The sequence below is a fragment of the Rhamphochromis sp. 'chilingali' genome (assembly GCF_963969265.1).
Source record: "Rhamphochromis sp. 'chilingali' genome assembly, chromosome: 8".
Lineage (NCBI taxonomy): Eukaryota > Metazoa > Chordata > Actinopteri > Cichliformes > Cichlidae > Rhamphochromis > Rhamphochromis sp. 'chilingali'.
The window spans coordinates 24,325,894-24,347,541 of NC_137935.1; the positions used below are offsets into that span (position 1 = coordinate 24,325,894).

At 38.8% G+C, this 21,648-nt stretch overlaps 1 protein-coding gene across 13 annotated transcripts in view; it reads left to right on the plus strand.

The window, feature by feature from the left end:
• The window catches only part of kirrel3b (kirre like nephrin family adhesion molecule 3b), a 167,491-nt gene that overhangs the window by 107,259 nt on the left and 38,584 nt on the right, over nt 1-21,648 (plus strand). For 7 of the 13 annotated variants that reach the window (XM_080888182.1, XM_080888187.1, XM_080888194.1 and 4 more), the window contains exons 5-6: nt 12,090-12,259; nt 18,032-18,182. In XM_080888182.1, coding sequence (XP_080744308.1) covers nt 12,090-12,259; nt 18,032-18,182 — 321 coding nt within the window. The remainder of the gene's footprint in view (nt 1-12,089; nt 12,260-18,031; nt 18,183-21,648) is intronic. The other 6 variants (XM_080888188.1, XM_080888190.1, XM_080888185.1 and 3 more) reach the window with 1 other exon arrangement.

The window sequence follows — 21,648 nt, forward strand, 5'->3', positions numbered from 1 at the left end:
TTTTTCCACAAGCAGGCTTTTAAGGACCGACTCTCTAGCTCTGTGGATTTGTGTTTACAGAGACAAAGTAAAGATGTTTTGGGTGTTTTGGTTTTTCTTGGATTTTTTTGTTTTTTTTTGGGAAGTTGTGTTTTATATTTTATTTCTTTTTTTAGTGGCACCTGTGGAGCAGGGAAATTATTTTACTGCTATTGTTAAATAATTGTCATCATTACCATTGCATTAATAATATAATCTGGAGTTTATATTGCATTCAGGGGTTAAACAGTGTCTCTTTCAGAAAGACTGAGTTGCAGGCTGACAGGAAGTTGTATGCAGAAGTGAAAGCAGGAAGTTATTTTGAGCAGCAGGCTAAGACGAGGCTTTAACAATGTAACAGATAGCTTTAAGAAGGCTTTAAGGTTTTATGCATACAGGTATTAAATTAACTTTGTATTCCAGGTGCAGTTATAACTATTTTATACATATTGCATATCTGTGCTTATTTGAGTTGATGTTCAGGTTCTTTAAAGGTCTTAAGCTTCATCTAGTGAGAGTGTCTAGATGATCCATGCTGAGGGAAAACTAGAACATAGAAGGAATTGCAATACATGCTTACAAAACACTTATATATCAGATCATTTTATATTAAGGTTTTAGTAGAGGTTCTTGGTTAAAACATTTATTTAGTAGAAGACATACACATAGTCTCAGTGAGCCTCCGTTCTGGTGAAAGGTCAGAAGTGCAACAGGTGACACAGAGAGCATGTGAGGTCAACACACACACACACACACACACACACACACACACACACACACACACACACACACACACATTAGTTAGAGAAGAGGTTACTCATGTCTGGTTGTAACTACAAAAGTGTCTCGGTAAAAGAGGAACCGTTCCTTGTTGTCTCGGCAAGAAAGAGGAACAAGACAAGAACTGAAAGGTAGACAGGAAGGGCCAGCCATGAAAATAGAAGATGATCTTCTGGGGTAAAAGCCAGAAGATCATCTTGTATAAATCTATGTATAAAATGTATCTGTGACGCATGAAGGGGCGTCAGTAAATCAAACCCTGATGCTATAAAATATCTGTTCATGCTTTGATTAAGTCGAGGACTACTGGCTGTCTGCGTACAGAGTGTCTTCCCACACGTGTGTTCATTAAAATCATTGTTTGACCAAAGAGCTTCTGGACCAAGAGTGGTTTGTACTCTCCCTCCTCAATTGTGAATCTTAACACACCATATGTTAAAATGATCACTGACTTATTCAAAAATAATAATGATAATATCTTAATTACTAATAATTATTAATTATATAAATACAATGCTATAAGTTGAATGTATAAAAAATAATCTCTGACAAATTTCAGCCAAATCACTTTATGTTCACACAAGGCTGGGACCCATGTCTAAACTTCCCTTTCTTCCCTGTGTTTGAAAAAGGTTGTTGCTCTACAATCAAATTGTAACCAAATGAAATCTAGAGGCAGTTATACATGCTAATATTACAATTAAACTATAATACATTTTTATACATGTCTGAATCAACATTGTCAAGCTTGTCCATGTGCAGCAGTCAGACACAAAACTAAAATAAATAAATAAATAGTTTTATTGGTTACCTATTAATATTAACTGATCTTAAGATTTTAATAATGTTTTTCAAGGCCAGCTCTGGGCTCACACCAAAGTATGTCTCAGATCTTCTGACGCTGTGTGCGCCCGGTCGTAACCTGAGGTTCTCAGCCAAGGCTGCGCTGGCCATCCCACAATCTCGGCTGAGGACCAAGGGTGACTGAGCCTTTTCTATCAGGGCATCCACTCTTTGGAACAACCTCAGTGAGGAGATCAGATTGGCGAGCTCTTTATCGCCTTTTAAATCCCTCTAAAGACATATTTTTATACGCTGGCTTTCTCTTTGCTTCCACTTTGAGTTATTTGTTTGGTGTCTTTTATAGTGTTTTATCATTTCTTCCTTCTCTTCCTTTATAATCTTTATTAATTTGTATTTGTTTTTAATTTACCATTTTTTTCTCTTTTTTCTTTTAAAAAAAATGCATTACTTTTAATATTCTTGTGCTGCCAGCTTTTCTTTATGATTATGTCTTATTTCTTTAATATGATTCTAAACACCACTTTGTTTAGCCTTAGTGGCCTTGGAAATTTTCTAGGTAAAAGCTGCCTTCAGTGAAAGGATGCTCATATGGGAGCACACAATTGCCATAAGCAGTGGATGCAAATATTTTTCTACTTTCAGTTTTATTTCACCCCCCACTGTACTCCATGTGGTCAAATCTTGGCATATTCCAAGTAAATTAAAGCAATAAAGCACTATTTACTAACCCTGAAATTTCAACCGTAAGCATCACACGGCAACAAGGAAGTGCAGCATTTGGGTGAACTGTATTATCTTAGCTAATAAGCTACGAGAAAGGGAACACCTTTATTCGTATTTGATTTATTGAGAGCGAGAGAGTTTATCATACCTCCCCATGAGCCTGAATGGTAGGTGTTTGTTTAATCCCCTGCCAAGCTCAATGACTCCACAATGCGCTGCCAGGGAGAACTCCAGGCTGATCTACACACAAGGTAATGGAGGAAATATATGCAAGGCCTGTGTCACTGCAAACTCCTAGCTGTCAATTACTTGCCAGCGGTGACAGAGTGTGTCTATCAACTTGGAAAGCAGCTACGGCCACACACATGCCTATATGCGCGCACACAGACACAAATACGGCACATAGGCATATATGCATTATGCTTAAATGCATCCTCACACCCACCAGTGCACACACACACACACGCACACACAAAGTCTTCCATTTCCAAATTGACAGCAGAATAAATCTAAAGCTCTCCTCTCCATCTTTTATAATTCAGTTTCAGCCCATATACATCCATGTGCCATGTCAGAGTAACTTCTCAACACTTAACTTTGATATCTTTGGAAACACAGAACACGAATATTCATGCTGCTAAAGAATAAAGTTGCATGTTTCAAATTTTCTGTCTTTTTTTCTCTTTTCTTTTCACTGAGTTTGGCCTTGTAAAAAATACACGTGTAAACAACCCACCCATTCACTAGAAAACGGAGCGAAAGCCTTTACTTCACTCTTATTCATTTCAGCCAATAATTAAATGGGGAAGAGTAAGGAAGAGTTAGGAAGTTAAAAAAGACTGACTACATCAACATTTATAAACGGTAATGAAGTCCCTTCATCGAAAAGCTTTGGCAACTAAATGGATAAGAGTTTGCATGGCTTGCAGGCTTACTCTCAGATGCCAAAGGAGAATCAAGGTCTTGTGAATTAGTCATGAAGGAAGAGAATGGAGGGTTTCAGGTCCAAAAAAGACCCCTGAGGCTAATTATATCCCTTGCAGCTAGTTGGCACCTCTCCAGACCTTTGCTCTAATCTTTCTACCTTTGGTTGGAGACCGGTGGAATGAAAGGAAGTGGGATCACTGTTGTTTGATTAAGGTCTTTGGCTGAAAAACTTATCTAAGGTGTTTGGTTGATTTTAAATTAACTGGATTGTGGTAATTCTTTACACAAAAGAAATATGCTTTTAATGAATTGTAGTGCCATTTATTGACAGACATTTTAGTCTTTATTTTAAGTGGGATTTTTTGTCACCATCTGCATTTACTCACTCCTTTTTTCCCCAGTCACTTAATGAATCCTTCCTACTTAATGGACAGCCTTGAATTCCTTTAATTAGTTAGTTCTCTTAATTTTGAATCCTGTCTTAAAAGGACACAGTTAATTTGTAAACTCAAACAGAGAGCTTTTGGTACACTGTTCACTGTTGGCTGTTAATTAAAATTTACTAAAGATAAACTCAAAAGATTTAAAAAAAAAAATGCCTGGCCATTAGGCCCAATATTTTTCATTTATCATCACCGGCTATTCTCAAGTATTTTTTTTGATCATCCATTAACCTTGATGAGATTATTTTTTGGCTTGAAGCATGAATATAAAAACAGGAGATTTTTTTAAGATGTCGACGTTATCTGGAGGAAATAAAAAAGAGTTACAAAGCTTTTTGTGTAGTAGACAATAATCCCCCCCATTCAGAAATGTTGCATCACTTGTTGTGTAACACCGGTGTCTCTGGATATCACAGTTCTTAACTTTTGTTTATTATGTATCATATGTACCGAATAATGTCAAAAAATTGGTACTCAGATGCTAAACGGATACTGAAAAGAACTATGGGATCACATACTCATTTGTAACCGTATTGATACCAGTGCTGCTGCCGTCGCCTCCTCCAGCTGACACACAGCTTCACACAGCAGTGGTGCAGACAGGCAGGCACAGAGCCCCTCCTCTCACTATCAGCTGAGCACTCAAACAGTAGCGCAACAGACTCAGCGAAGCAGCTTCAAGACTGGCACCCCGACCTTTATGAAGAAAGACTGGGGTGCTGTGTTTCTTTTAATGTAACAGATTGAAGCAGAGAATAGTCTACCAGCAGCTAGACAGAAAATGCAACAGCCTACCTTAACAGCTCTATTTGATCGGCAACAAAAACATGGTGGCAAGCCACCAAAAGCACAGGAAATTAACATGGCTATAGAGCCGTGCAAGGATTGGTATTCTTCACATCTGTTTTGCCTTTTCTGTTTTTTGCATGTGTTGATAATAGTACTGAATATCTTTCCAAGTGCTGGTATCAAGTTTGAAATGTGAGTATTGTGGCAACCCTTTATTGTACGGTTTATCTAGTTACACTTAAATAGTTGTCTGATTGTGCAATAAGATACATTTTTGACCTTTTTTCTCCTAATATAAGCTCTGTTATTAATCTTGCATATTTGCGCATCAGCATTTCAACATTTACATTTACAATTAAACCATATGTGGTTGATTGACTTCTGGAAGAACCAATGTGCAGTTGGTGCAGCGGTTGAAATTCAAAGCCCCCGCAGAAGATCTTTGGAAATGAAAAGCATTCATAAATACAATATTACGCTGGTCGTCTGACAAACATAATTGATAGCACGCCATTTGAATGAACCATTGTGTGCAAGATATTTGTTTTCCCTTTCCTGCATTGTTAATGTTTTGGGCGCATGCTTCAGCAACAATATTCATGTACACAAAAGCCCAAGGGTATCTTTTGTTATTGTTGTTTTCAACTGCCAAAGCTGAATCAGCCATTTCTGTGGATAAGTCTGAATTCATTATTTCTCAAGGATCACACTGCCATCTTTTTAGTAATGGAAATGAACTTTGAGGGCAGGGCTAAAAAAAAAGAAAAGAAAAGACAAGAAAGCTACTATAGAATTAGAAGTTTTCGTCCTAAAAAAACACAAATTATCACAAATAGTTTATTAATGTGCATTTTAGCTTCAAGTGCTGCCTTTGAAGTATGTTTCAGTAAGTCCAAGGGCAAGTGAAAGCTTATATAGAAGACCTGTATTTTCTGTATTAGTTGCACGTGATCTTTCTTTTATTAAGATTTTGATTCTTCGTTTTTTCATTAAAGGTTAAAGTTACAGTCACCGAAGTCAGCCATATCAGTATCCTTTTTACCGGATACTGCTGTTTGAGCCACATTTTGAGGAACCCTTATTAAATTCTTTGCAGATTTCCTTGTAAGTAACCAATTTGTCTTTTACAAAAGGTAATTTAAGCCTAGCCAAGCATCTCAGTAGTATAATGAGAGATAAGGTGTCCTAAACGGCAGTCATTCTGGGAGAAAACTTGACTGTAACATTCACATTACACTGCCTTTTCTGCAACATGAGATGGGACAATAACTACATCTATGGTATCAGAGGCAGTGAGCAGGTGTGCGATTATGGCAGACAGGCTGCATGTAGGATGTTTGGTTTTTTTGTTGGGTTTTTTTTTTTCCTTCTCAGCATTTGAACAGAAGGAGAAGAAATGACATGAATTCGTGTGCCGCGAAACAACAGCACCGACTGTGTACAGGTGCTGAGCTAATTTGAATGCACCGCACTACTCAGTGAGTCAGTTTTCTTCAGTTGACTGTAATTCTTGTCAGCAAACTAATGATTGGCTTAAGAAAATATAACAACAAGGGCTGATAACTGCCAGAAATTTTGAATGAAAAGTTTTTACTTTTAACTGTGAGTTGGAACTTGGATTTTGACCTTGCCTAAACCCCCCCCCCCCCCCCCCCCCACACACACACACACACACACCACACTCCTTAAATTCAAACATACATGCATAATACACACGTAATTATAGAGCACAACTCAGCTGGGTGGTGAGAAGCAATGTCAGCACCCTCCCAATCTGTGGAGAGCAGCTTAGGGCTGCACATGGCTGCGCTGTGACGGAGCAAGCAGTGCACATCTCTGACAGCTCTGGCATCTACCCATTCCTCATCTCATCTTCATCCTTCCTTCCCTCCATTTTATTTGGCAGTGTTCGCAGAGATCATGATGCCGACTCGTGCTGTGTTTCTACACTGTACATATTAAAATTTAGCAAAAATTTTGCACCTTTTGATCATCTCCCCTTACTGTCCCATTGGCGTCCAGCTGCTTTCTTCCTCTACCTCTCTCTTTACTCTCTTTACTCTTCTTTTTCTTTTCTAGCAACTTATTATTTCATATTTCCACCATGGCGCCACGGATTTTCTACAAATCAGTGCTGTGCTGTTGTTTTTGCAACTGCAATCTGCCATTTTGTTTGTTTCTCTTATTTTCCTTTCCATTTCATTTTTATTCACTCTTACTTGTTCTCCTGTCTCATGCATGTGCACAGTCATGGCTGAAGATCTTCTGCTTCCAAACAGATGTACTATGACAGCACTTGAAGAGGGCCGGTGATTTGGGCCAGTGAGCCACACATGTCTCTTGTATCCACCCTGCGCTGGGTATTCCTCCCTTCTACTCTTCTGTTTTTCCTGATCTTTCTTTCACAAACTCTGCAAGCTGTCGCAGCAGGGTGACAGGCAGCCTGTGCAAGTATTCTTCTGGAATAGACAGGAAAGTCAGGAATCACATTGATGTTCAGGACACGTCCGCCGAAGCACAGCTGACACGTTGCCAGCCTTCCCCTCCCCTACATCGTCCAGCCACCTTATGTGGAGCTCTCTCATTCATTTGCCTCCAAATTGCTTTTCCTCCTTGCTCGCACTCCTGGAAAGCTGGGGTGCTCACAAGATTTCATTGGCTGCTTTGGAGGACTTCTCCCAGTGCTGGTTTCCTAAAAACTCAGCAGGATCATCACGAGCTAACTCTAGTGCATGCTATCACATAAATTCAAGCTTTATGTCCAGTGTTTGGATAATTCATATGTTTCATGAGACAAAAGGCAGCTTTATGATCCCCTGGGTTTATTCAAGCCCCTGTTGGAGCTGACAGACTTACTGCTTTTCACTGTTAATTACACATCAATATGCTGTGGTCTAATTGATTATACACTACCAGTAAATGATCTCACTGAATTCTATGTTTTTCTGACATCGTTGTCTGTTTTCACTCACTCTGATAGAAGGTAGGGCATGTAGTCAGACATTTATAGCGACGCGAAGCACATAAATGAATCCTGAGACTTATGAAGCATCAGATGAGGTAAATGAATGTGAGTTTTGACAGAGCAATTTGGATTTATCCCAGAAATAAATAAAAGGCTCCTTAGAACCCACTATGACATTTATGATCTGAAGCCACCGGATCAAAACACACACTCAAATCAGGCCCAAAGAAAGCTTTCAAATGATGAAAGTAATGAACTGGCTATATCTTACAGTTAGTCTTTACCTAAATCTTGAGCTGCAGCCACTGCCAATGCTGCATGTTTGATTAATACATGAGTAAGACAAACCGCTTCGTGGCAATTCAGCAATCAGTCGTCTGCTTATTTGTATTAAACGTGTAATCACCGAAATACCTGCAAAAGTTGATGTCCATGTGAATTCACGCCAGCAAATTTGCACAGACGAATGCAAATTTGAGAAAGCCTTGAAAGGGATTAAATTATTATCCGAGAGAAGAAAAAAGCGGACAGAGTGGAGCAGAGTTTGCAATGAGTCAGCCCTGTAATTAAAGAGGAGTGATCAATCTGTACCACTGACCACACTTATGCCAAGTCCATCGAATGGCTGCAGTAAAGAGCTAATTTAGAACCATTAGGGACTGCCGAGTTTGCAAACAGCCCAGTAATGATGATGGCTGATTCAAGTTCAAGGTTTGGCCTCTGTATAACTGTCAGACCTGGCAGTCATAAGGCGATATCAGTGAAAGATCTTAGATGAAGAGAAAGATCTATTTTAATCCTATTTTTTGGTCATTTATATATTCAATGAATGCTAGGTTATTGGTCAGATGTTCCCAATTCCTCTGCGCCAAGTTTAACTGCATTTCTGTTTTGAATAGAACATTCTTCGTGCTCCTTTAGTGGCGATGATCACAAGTTGTGGCTTTTTTTCATTAACACAACCAACAATTTCAGCCCAGGCTGTCACAAACTGTCTTCATATTGACACACTCTGCATAAGACCTCAAACACTGTGAAGGATAGAAAGATACAAAGGTATGCTGGATGGAGGCAGCCAGGCATGTCCTTCATCTCCTTGTTATATTCCCCATTTACCCTTTGTGTTTTCCTGGCAAGCATCCCTCCAGAGAGACATGACCTGAAACCGTACCCAGAGTGCCGTTTTCGCTGCGACTCCCTCTTCCATGTAACGGCACTATGCATGAAATCATAAACTCCTCTTGCACGGTCCACTTTGCACCTCTCAGAGGAATACGTAAAGCTGAATAATAAACAACTGGGACTATAAAAAGGTCAAAAGGGTCCATACAGTTACTTACTAAAACAACCTGGGAGAGTATAACAACACTCATTACTAGAATCACCCTACGACCCTAGCTGAGCACCTATTTACAGAAAACTGATTTGTTAGAACGTATGCAAGAGAGGAAAGTTTCCTTGAACATTCCTTGAACAAGACTTTTTATGTGAGATTTCAGTCAGTTTAAGCTTTATATCACCTTACATGAATGTGTGGTATTCAAGCCCGAGTCCATGACTTGCAAGAAAGTCCAGATAATGACTTGATCACAGCTTTATGCGAAAACGTAGAGATGTACATCCCCGGGAAAAAAGAACTACATAAATATTTCTAAAGGACCCAAGAGTAATGGAACAGCACATGTTCACAACAAGGAAAACTCTGAATAGGTGTACTAAGAGAAACACACCACAACTTCAACTAGGCCTTGGTAGCATGTTTTAAACAAACAGCAAAGTCTCTCTGATCGAACTGAAGGAAAGAGGGGCTTTCCTTCATGGGCTCGCTGAAAAAAATGTTTTGACCTGAAGTTTAGGAAAGGTTTGAATGGTGCAACGGTACAATGGCCGAAAACACAAAAATAAGCCAGCAACAGAATGATTGAATGAGAAGAGAGCCCATTACCAAGTGAGCAGTTTGAACTCAATATAGCCGATTGTTGTGCCATGATTCAAAACATTAAAAAAAAAAAAAAAAGTCAAGGTATCCCTGATATAATCTTGAACTGGGACTATTTTGTATGGGAGAGCGGACCAAAATTTTCCCTCTCATTTTTAAATCAGCTAACATCCTGTCCTGATCGAGGTTGTTACTGCTGCTGTTGTGATGATTAGCGAAAGAATCTTGGCAATTCCTAATAGCTCTTATATCCCCCCTCCATATAAAACCTTCTTGCCTGTCATTTAATTAATGTTTCAGTCATATGTGCAAAGGAACGCTGCCAGCAAACCAGTAGGTTTGTATTTTTGCAATCAACAGTCAAAGTGTCATTACTGAGCCTCACTTTTTTTTTTTTATTGACAGATGGCAGAGCTTTCTGGACTAGTCCAGGCTCATAATGCTGCCTTTTTTTCAGTCTCTTACTCTCTCTCGCATTTGCATGCCATGCTGAATTTCTATTCTTAGCAAAAGAATAACATGAAGTGATCTTTTTGACCTTGCTCCAATTGCTGATAAAGAACCAGGTGGTGACCACATTCTCACAAAGATTCTTTCTTACTTGCCTAGATCAGCACACTGTCTTGTCTTATCTGCTTGTGCTGACCTGAGATTCCTCTACCTCTCCCGATCCTCCGCATATTAACGAAGTACAGATGAAAGGGAGCCAGCCAGAATTAACACTGCCTTTCACACTCAAGTACATAATAGGAATCAGTGAGTCTGAACTGTCTGTGAAATAGCAGTTTTCCTGGTCTGATTGGTCAGAGTTAGGTCTAGCCAGAGTACAGACTTCATTGTTCCCACGCTGGTCTGAATAAGCCTTTATTTACTCAAAAAAAGTGGTAGTGATGGTGATGCTTGCAGATTATTTGATTAATAAAGATTTTTCCCATTTCCACATTTTAATCAATAATGTTATGTAATACAATGATATTAGTCACAGTAGCATAAATCTACCCTTACACTAATCAACCACAGCATGAAGACCAAGATCTGCACGTCTTTGTCACAGGAGTGCTGTGTTACCCTTATGACCAGGCTCTATATGTGTATTCAAACTACAAAGATAGGTGACCATTTTACCAATACAACATCTTAAAATGCAGCAAACACAGCTTGAAGAACTTTTTGTCAACATAGGAATTGGTCTTTGTTTAGTGCAATTTAAAACTCTAAAACTGCATCTGCTCAGTGAATACATGTTTCCAAGCCACAGTACAAGACGAGCGCCGCCTCTTCTTGTTCGATTATTTCCTGCTGTATCTAAAAGGGATCTGCAGACAAAAATCCCAAAATAGTCACCTTATTATTGTGCGCAGTACATTTCTGATAAACAGTATTTACCACTAACCTCAATGAGAACCTGTTTCCTGTAACTGCTTCAAAATGAACAACTGAATACTGAATGTAGTAAGCTCAGTCGGAAGGGTTTGTTTTGCATTATGTCTAATTTAATAGAGTGTTGAGTGGGAAACAAAAGTGAGTCTAAAATGTGGCGCTGGAAATAAACAGAAATATATGCAGGGAATACAATGTTCTTCTCACTGTAAATGCAGCTCTCTGGGTCTGAGATTTAACTAGCGGTGTTGTTAAAAACACATTTAGCAACGTTGAACTAAAACTAAGTTAAGTTATAACATTTTTTTCAGTTATTTAAAGAGTGAGCAACAGAGCAGCATAGCTGAGTGCATGCCATCCAGCCCTAATGTTGCCATTAAAGAGTGCTTTTATACATATTGTCATTCAATGTCCAGAAAGAACCCAAATTGCATTTTCTCTGGTTTCATTCTTCTCACATCTGTTTGACAGCATAAATCTAACCCATAACAACCTTTCTTCCAATCATGATGCTATTGCACGGGAATATGGCAGCTGCCTGCAGCCTTTGATTTCATCTTGCCCCAGATCTGCATTGTAATGAGCACTCAGGTCAATCAATAATTCACTGCAGTTTCACTTATTTAAAAAAAGAGTGAGAAAACAGATCAGCTCATGGGTAAAATGGGAATATGACTTTGATCAGTGCCATTAGAGACACATACAACACTGTAGCACTGCTTTTGTCCTTCTGCTGTATTTGTCAACACAATAAGAAATAAAGAGAGGAAATGTACATCTGTGTGTCTGAATTATGTTTAATGCTGACACATATGTGCTGAGTCTGCAATGAGTGATGATAGAGTTTATTGTTGTTTAGAGAGTCATGCTGGGACTTCAGTCTGCAAAGCTTTCCTTGCTTTGAAACCACACCATTCACTGAGTTTTCCATTAGGTATGTGGTAAATACATTTTTCTCTGCAGTCATTACCTTTAATGAACACCTAACACTAGTTGCAGGTTTTGTTTTCTGAAGAAACCTAATTTGATACAATGAACTAGCATTTTGTCCCCTGTTGGCATCATAAGTGCACCCATTAAAATGAAACTAACTCTGATATATAGTTAGGGTTTTGCTGTGAATTCGTAGCAGGCATTACTTTTCGGCAGTTTTGTGTTATTTGGGTCATCTGAACTTTTTGGATCATAATGCTATACGGGTGTCAATATGCCCGACTTTGCTATCAACATAAATATATCACACATTAAACAATAGCTTGATCTCACGTCTACACATTTTACTAACGGCCTGTCTTTCTTTGCCTCTGTCTCTGATCAATAGTTCCTCCAGAAGACCCAGTCATCAGCGGAGGGCCAGTTGTAAGCCTAAGGGCCGGTGACCCACTCAATCTGACCTGCCATGCTGACAATGCCAAACCTGCGGCCTCAATTATCTGGATCCGCAATGGAGAGGTCCTTAATGGGGCCATGTACTCCAAGGTAAGCATAGAGGTGTGTGTCATTCCAGGTATGCAGACCAGCTGGAAAAGGGCTGTTGATGACGTGATGACGCAAGAGTGGAATTTTTTTTTATATTACTTGATTTGCTATTATTTTTTACAATTATTAACATTTTCTTTCCCTAAATTATACTCTACTCCAATTTTACCCTTCCGCCGAGTGACCGATGGATGGATTGCTTTTAAAAATGCAGTCCCTTGAAAATTCAGATTGCATTTGAATTACTAAAATACGGCTTTTTTTCCTTTCTTTTTTTCCCCTCCAGTATCCGAAGCAACTCAAATAGTGGTGAGATCACAGAGCTATCCATGGCTTTGAGTTTGTCTTCGGTGTTTAGATATTTTCCTTCAGTGGCATTTATCCCACCACCCTAAAAAACTTGACGATGTCCCTTTCGCTGCTGGAATCTGTCTGAACCTTTTCATGCCACAGTATGAGTCTCAATGACAGATCACGCTTTTGATGCTGCGGTACACAACAGTGCCCATTCACACCAGCCCAATGTTTGGATCACCTGATCCCCATAGACTCTTGACTGACATTAGCCCTTAAGGCTAATCGTCCATTCAGCACTGTCATGTTCTAGTTCTATTTAAACAAAGGACATAGAGAGACTCGGCACTTTAGAGCACTAACACCTCCCCCGCCTTCCCTCGCTCCCTGTACTGCCTCATCCCATTATCGGCTTTTTTCAAAGAGCATATAAATGCCATTGATTGGACTGTGGTACAGCACCAGGCCGTTTTGAATAAAGTGATTGCTGGAGGTGCTGTTTGCTAATACTGGGCGGGGAGTGCGCTTCCTGCCTTCACTTCCTCTCAGAGCGAAGGCAGATATGGGGACATTCTGTGCTGGTAGCTGATGGATGCTCACATGTCTGTGTTGAGGCGAATGATGTGTGTCTCTCCTCTTTTATCTCTATTGCCTAACATTGTGAAGTGAGCTTGGGGGGGTCAATTAAAAGAACATGACTCCTTTGTGGATCCAAAGAGCAGTGTGGGAGACTACATCATCGTCATCCGATCTGATGGTCTTCTCATTTCCCACAGATGTAGAGGACTAATGTGAGCAGATGTGGTGGAGGATTCACAGAAATAGCTTTCCTGATGATGTCAAAAGTAATGATGGTTCTGACCCGAAGATAATTTTCCACTAAAGGCCTCAAAACCTCATTTCCACAAGCTCTTAGCAAACTATTTACTGGACCAGTGGTTAAAGAGAAAATGTATGATTAACGCCATTGCTTGGCAAAAAATGCGCGTCAGTTCTCACATGGAAGAGAGCAACTTAAATGATGCATTGCTTATCATTAGTGAGGGTAGCTTTCAGTAAATATAAACTGTGGTGTATTACGGAGGAGGCACCCCAAATAATTAGAGAGAAAAGTAAGGTGAGTGGTTCAAATGTCAAGACTTGCTTGGGCTTGAGTAAATTATTGAACAATGCTCAATTCTCAGCTCCCATCTGCTCCAGTGGAGCTGCTCAGCAGAAAACTGCAAAGGGCTGTTTGTAACACGCAGCCTCATCATGTTCTTTTGAAGAACATGATGCACTTCCTTACCATAAAGTCATTCTTCACTATGTGCTTTGGTAGCAACCTGAGAGTGGGAGATAGAGGATTATCTCAGTGGTAGAAGGGTGAAAAAGAACAAAAAAGGAAGGAATTATATTTTTATGAGCCATTCTTGTTCAGCATTTTGTATACAGTCTCTGCTTTGTCACCTTTTAATGCCAGGTAAAGGTGCTAAAGGTCATATGAAGTTGATAATATCAGTGTTAGCAGGAAACATTTTTTTTTTAGTTTTTGTCTGTTTTTTTTTTCAACCCTCAGAAATATTTAACACAGCTGCTTTTTTTACTGTCCCTTTATTCCATTATGAGTTTTTTTCTCATAAAGCCATGGGAGGTTTGTGTAATTAGAGCACTTTATTGTATTTTAATCATCACACTCACTGCATAGTGGGAAGGGAAATACTTACAAATAAAGTAACTAATTAAAATTCGGTCGAGCATTATTGTGTCGCATTTGTTTTTGTTTTGAGACAGGTGAAATGATGTAAGTCAAAGGGCTCCTTAGTTTCAACTGTACACGTAATCACTGGTTCCATTTTAAAAAGATCTCAAAAGATTTTGACAATCCAATTAACCTCATTTATTAAATATTAAAAGTAAAGGTGAAATATAGATCACTTCGATTAATTGCATTCAACAACTTTTGAAAACCATGAGTTGAGTTAAGTAAAAGAAACCTGTTTAACCTCAGTTACCATGTGAAAAAACAAAAGAAATAAAAGTATATATTTCATGTATATATATCGTGCCAAGTTGTGTGCAATTAACTCCAGAGAAGAGGAACATTTTGTGGTGTAGATTAAAAATGGAAAACTGTTTGAATGTAAATAATTTGATCAGGTCAAAGTAATTTTGGAAGAATTATTAGAAAAATAACAATTATATATATTTTTTTTTACACGGTACATTTACTATTTAAAATTGGTTCTTTGCTAAGTTTCATATCTAGACACAACACTGGTTCATTCCTTGAGTACAGAAGAAGAAAAAACAATTTATGCTTGAATGATTCATTCATTATTAACAACCAAACAAAGGTCTGAAAAAGGTCAGGCACAAGAACTGGACTGAAAATGAGTGGAAAAAGTATCCAATGTCCAAAGAGAAACTGTGAAAGACCGTCAGAATGTCTGGAGAACTATTGCTCATAACTTCATTAAAAAAATTAGAGGTGGCTATAAACCTTTGCACTTAAATTAACTGTATATTAAATGACATTAAATGACAAAAACATTTTGCTTTTGGCTACATGTATTACAATTTGAGAAAAATACAAATAGAAGAGAGCTTCAGAGTAATCACAGTATTTCGGACTAACAGTAGATGAACTTTTCTGGTATGTATGTCAAGTTTTATTTAACAAATTATTAATTAGGTTCATGTATTTTAATGACTAGTTAACTAAATGGATATTCTTTTTGAAACCACTCACTAAAGAAAAGCTCATAGTTCATTCTTTCTCTTTCTCTCCATTACCCATTTCTTTTTTACATGCAGCCACTTAGGGGAAGATTAGCTTCCAGAATTTTTTATGCTTTATGCTGAGGTGATCTGTCTTCAGTATGGACTGTTACTTTCTTTCCTAGATACATTTGGCTGCTCAGAGTTATGTTTCACTTGGGATATGCATTACTTATAACACTCGTGATTTTGACATGTGTCTGAATTCATTCTAAGTCAGGGTTCTCCCTTGTTATTAATACTGTTTCTGAATAATTTGGTCGACGCACTTTATCCAGACCTTAAAACCTGGTCTCAGTACTGGGGTTGTGCTATTCTATGTTAATGAAGCACCGTAAACCACTGGCATATGATTTTCTTTTATTTGTTTGTTAGTTTGGGTTTTTTACTTCTCCATCAAACAAACATGCTCAGAGCTGTAATCATCAACTTAACACCTCTAGATGAGCCATTATTGGACATCGTTCAGTTCTCAGGCAACCTACTTTAGTAGATTTCTTTTGTTTGCTTGCATGCTTGTTTTCCAAGTCACCTTCATGTTAAGTTAAAGCTTTGATTGGCAGTCACAGCTTTACATTTAGCTTTATGTAGGTATTGCTATATTAGCTGGCCAGGGGCCTATCTAGCTGTGATGCTGTTTTTCTGTGAAAGAAGGCTGTCTGTCTCTTAAATGAAAGCCACAGAAAGCACGGTATACCCCTACTTAAGCCAGACCAAATTAGTCTACAAAGCAAGGAAATATTAGACCCCAGTAAAATGAGAGAAAAAAAGACATACTGAGATGCCCATCTTGAAACTCCAGCTAACATTTATTAATAACCAATTTTTACCTTTTTTGTAACCCTTTGGAGGTCAGAAATTACCTAGTACCTAGTAACTATGGCTTTAAAAAAGCCGACTCATTCCCTCTCAGTCCAGTTATTTTGTCATTCATCTCCTGCCATGGTAAAAATATTCTTCACATGGCTTTAGGAGATGAATATAAAAATTTATCAAATTATAATGTGGCATGGTGTTGAATTCAATGCTGCAGCCAGCTAACCCCTTTTCTAAGATTAATGACTTCAGACAGGTCCAAAGCGACGAGGGAAACAATCCTGATTGTGTCAGAAAGGATATTACATTGACATATCCCGCGTCTGACAGCCAATGTGTTCTGCTTTAGAAGTGACTCATGCACAGTTATGAATTTCATCACATGGTTCTTCACATACAAATGGGCTTCCCACAAGTATGCAAGGGATCTAATATCCCATTACAAGAGAATACTTTTTTTTCTCCGCATCAGTAATACAGAGTTTCTAATCTCAAACACGTTTAGTAGATACTCTTCCCTGACGTATTTTAATTTGATCAGAGTCTTTTCCTGGAAATGCCTAGCCATGAGGTTTTACAACTTCCATGACATTTTAATCATGCTATTTACAATATAGTATGCTTAAGTGAGAAAGACAGCATAAATGTGGATAATTAAAATGTTCACATTAAGTGCAGAAATGAATGGATAATTACCACTGGTTTGTACTTTGGCAATGAATCTCAGTTTGACTCAGGAAAATGATTAATGGGTACTGGTAATGGTAGATGGAATCTATATGTTGCATTTTAGTACAGAGTACTAAAAACTTGCAAAGTTTTAGTTATGTCATTTAAACAGCATACGTTATAAATCTAAATATACTCAACAGCCTGCAGTAGTTAACTAACGGCTGAGTAGATGTAGGATCTGATCATCAGTATTTTTCTTATTGAATGGTTGGCTACAAAATTATACAAAGTTAAGGGCAAGTACTGGATGTATTTTTGGGAGGTAAAACCAAAGTTACCAGTGCAGTAAAGCAAGTCAACTGAGCTTCTTCTGGTCAACGTAGGAGTAAAATCTTTTGGTGTTCTTCAATAGGAAGGTCTTTTTTGTGTCTTCAAGAAATGCAGAGCAACAGTGAGCCTGCTTTAAAAAGATGGCAGGGAAATGCATCCTGACTTTGTGGTTGACCACACTGTGCCCTGTTGCCCAAGCAATTTGTTCTAGTCAGTGACTTTGTTTTGTCCCGCACTGGTTAACATAGACTCCCAGAGCCCTCCCCTGAGTGTTTGAGGGAGCGTGAGAGCTACTGAGCGCTACCAACTGATTCCAGATGGCTTCCACAATGTAGGGCTCAGAGGATGAACGCTGAAAAGAAGATTGATTTCCTTTGTGGAGTATGACAAGCCATGCACTAGAGCGCAGCTCTCCAGACACACAAAAGCAAACTCAAGAAATATATTTCTACTTTTTTTTTTATATCAATCTGCTTTGCAGTAAAACTACAGGCTAGAGTGTTCTGAGGGTTTGTCTCTGGATCCCCAAGGGAGTAGATTTGTGTATACATAAATTTTCTGCCTTTTTGCAACAATTTTATACCTTTTCCATCAAAGCTTATCCAGCAAAGCGTTTCTTCCGCCTCTTTTCTCTGTTTGTGCGTCACTTAAACAATTTATAATCCCAGGTTGAATTGGGACTATTGAAGATACAATCCAATATCCCTCGGATTCTGCAGCATTTGGAGTTCAGTACTCTGCTCAGCATAAAAATAGCTCAGGTTCTATTTATTGATTATGATAAAGCCAATCCAAGGTCCCACTATGGTAATCCATTAGAACAACAAAACAAACTTGGCATAGATTTAGAGGCTTAAGCATTCATCCACAGAACTGTCTTAACTTTGCTCTGTATTTCTTCCCTCTTTTCAGACCTTGCTCCGGGATGGCAAGAGGGAAAGCACCGTAAGCACACTCTACCTATCGCCTTCCAACATTGAGACAGGTCAGCAGATCATCTGTAAGGCCTCCAACAAGGCAGTCCCCTTCGGCAAGGAGACCAGTGTCACAATTGACATTCAGCGTAAGCATACCACTTCTTCTTCTCTCTGTTATTCTCATCTGTGAAGAATATCAGTGGGCAAAGGGTCAGCTTAAAACATGCATTTCTAAATACTGTATATGAGGTATTTCTCACATGTAGAGTCAAGACACTGTCAAATACCTACGTGGCTAACAGTGTGAAAATCAAGCATTCATTTTCGGCTCTGGTGAATATTTATAATTGGTTTCCATTTTTACTTACATATAGTAATCCAGCGTATGGATTGGTGCTGTATTACTGTTTTTCTTTTTTTTCCATTTGTTTGTTCTGATGCAATATCAAAGGCGCCGTCTATCTAAAATGAATGGAGCCTCCTTTTTTTGGTCCATCTACCTACCTGCTGTGGCACTGCCTGTTATGGTACTGTGCAAACTGTATCCACCTCTTTTATTTCCATGCTCATGCCATCAATCTTTTTGATGAGAACATCTACAGTTCCCCTCTAAAATAGGCAAAGTAAGCCCAGCGTGTAAAACACATTGAGCCTCAATTGTCAGGGAATCTTTTTTCGATCAAGAAGCATTCACAGTAAGAGAAGGGCTCTGAACAAAGGGATTTTGCATCACTCACAACCCCTTCAACACCATTAAGTATGACTAATAAAGCAGAAAATGCTATTTAGAGAGCCATTATGACTGACGGCTCCATTCTTTTCATTATGCACACCACAAGAGGCAAGCATGGCAAGAGCGGGCACGACACGATCAGGCCAACTCAGGCGTGGGGGTAAAAAATGATTAACAATTGTTAGTGTTTGCAACTCTTTCAGTTTGCCCTCTTCATTTTTGTCATGCAGTCAGAGAGGGAAGTCATCCCACATGTAAACTGATTTGTCACCATGTATAATGATGCGTCTGTGATAAATGCTTGCCATCATAGCATCATCCTCGCTTCTGAATGTATGATTTAACCCTGAAAAATGAGTGGAGCAGGTTTCTAATTAGCATTCCAAAATGTGCTCTTTACACAATTAAAGCTCCTGAAAACATTTTTCACAGTGTGAGATCAAACCAAGCGACAGCAGAGACTAATTGTCAAGATTCAAATTGTCTCCCACAAGGCTCTTGTCTCCCTCGTTCTCACCTCCCCCGCCCTCTCCCAGATTTGACAGGTAATGTTCAGCACAGTTCAGCAGAACCTACAGTTTGTGCTGAGATCCGCTTCTAAATTAAGTTGCCACTGAAATAAAACTTGCTTCAGTTGAACTTTGATTCATTTGTGCTCGATATCAATCTGTTTAATTTCAGTGCAGCCTTATTTGGTTGCAAGGGTTCTGGCTTAGCAACAACATCTGTAACACAAGTGCAAAAAGATTATGCTTTAAAGACCTGACTATTCACCAAACATGCTGTAAATATAACGTCTTCAGAAAAGTGTTAAAGACAGGAATGGAACATTATAAGGTGGTGCCGTCACACTAAAGTTCTTTCCTTATACAAGAGGAAATAAACACAAGCTGTGCTCTAATTCAAGAGCTTGATCTTCCTCAAAGCCTAGTCCATAAAGGACAAGTTAATTACCAAGACACTGTCCTCACATGACAAAGTTTCAACAGCAGGAACTGCCAGAATGATAAACATTAATTAGCATCATACAAGTACAGTTGTTGTTTTTATCAGTAACTCATAACCACCTTAGCTGGGTCGATGACTTCACTGTATGATAATTCCTCTATTCCTTTTAATTGTCTCTCGACCTCATGAGTTTCTACTCAGAAACTGCACACATTTGCTCTCTCTCTCTTGCACAGACACACAAATACACCTTCAGCAGTGTATGTGCAGACACGGTAGCGCTATCTTTTGTTACTTTGTTTCTTGAGGGCAAAAAGTCTGCTGGAATGTCATAATGCAGAAAATTGCAGAAGACTTCACTAGTTATGTTCTCCATATGGGTTTCTCGGACACATTTTGCGGGGATTTTAAAATGGATCTGGGATTTGTGTGTTTGTTATTGCTTTGCTGTTTTGTGTAGAAGTACATACTTTGCATGGAGTCCACACCACAAATGAGCAAATAGCAGTTTGTAGTGGGAAGAAAGGTACAGTCGGGCGATGGGTTACAAAGGAAAGACTGAAACGTCTGCCTTCAGTAAGTGTACAGGACTGCTGTACATCGCATCGCATGAAACAAAGCGCAGTGTAGTGGCAGCAAATAAGGAAAAAGTGACAAACAAGAGAGCTAACACCCAATCCTGAACAAATCTTATGTTTCAGATGTAACCAAATATCCCATGCCCGTGATACCTGAACACAGCAGCCATACAGATATACGATGATCCTTTTGTATTTGCGTGCATGCTTTTTATTTTTATTTTGTTATACTAACAATAGTAACTTGGTTTAATGAATCATAATGATGATATGTTCAAACAAGAGAGCATGTTACATCTTATTCAGAGCAAGAGTGATATTAGAAGGCGAACCTATTTCTTTATTCCACGGTAATATTTTTTTAGTGAGACTTTTCTCAGAGAAGCTGAAAGCCATCACCCTACCTATCAAGGCAAGGGTTCCTTCAGGAGCTTCCTGTCACCTTATGAGTTATATGTAACTCTCTGCAGTTTCTGCTTTACAGTTGTTCTTGGGTGTTCTATTTTAGAGGAAAAACCAGGCAAGCGTAAGAATGTAACAATACATGTTCATAATTGTTTCAGAGTTAAGTGTTTGTAGAAAAAATGCAAGGCAGACACTGATGATTCAGAACTGCACCTCTTTAAGCTGAGTATGATCAAGTGTTGCTGCATTTCCTTTGACTTCCATAACTTTGAACTGTATCTGGATTCTACTTTTAAACCAGGGTCATTTGAATGTCACTCAAAATGTAAACAATTAAGCCTATGTGATGTTCTTAAATAATATAAAATTACAATTATTTTTTTGAACTCTGATTACATTGTTACCATTATGCTTTTTTGTACTGATATGCTGTCACTGTTGCTGTATTTTTTTAGGTCCTTTGTGAAATTTGTGTCCAGCATTCGCCCTCTTGAAATTGCTGTGGTTGGGCCGTGTGGAGAGTTAAAGAAGCAGAATAGCAAATTAAGCTACCAATGTGAAGCTCATAACATTTTATTTTCACATAGCATAGTAAGCATTAAGCCTTTGAGTATTAGCACATAAGCTGCTGTTTGTTAAGATGGCCATGACTGCAATGCTAATGTTCTTAGAAAGACAATACAAGTTTTCATTAGCTGGTAACAACCATCTAATGGACTAATATTTGCTGCATATTATGAGAACTTACATTGAGGGGGGGTTGCATGTAAACTCCAGAGCCCCCCTAGTTCATGCCCAGGACCCTGTTGGTGTAAGGCAACAGCACTATCACTGAGCTTCTGTGTTCAAAATAAATAAACAGCCTCAACCTGGAAGCCTGGCTCTCATAGAGAGACCTGTTTACCCAGCTGCCAAGCCAAATAATAGTTCTGCAAGTCCACAAAGAAA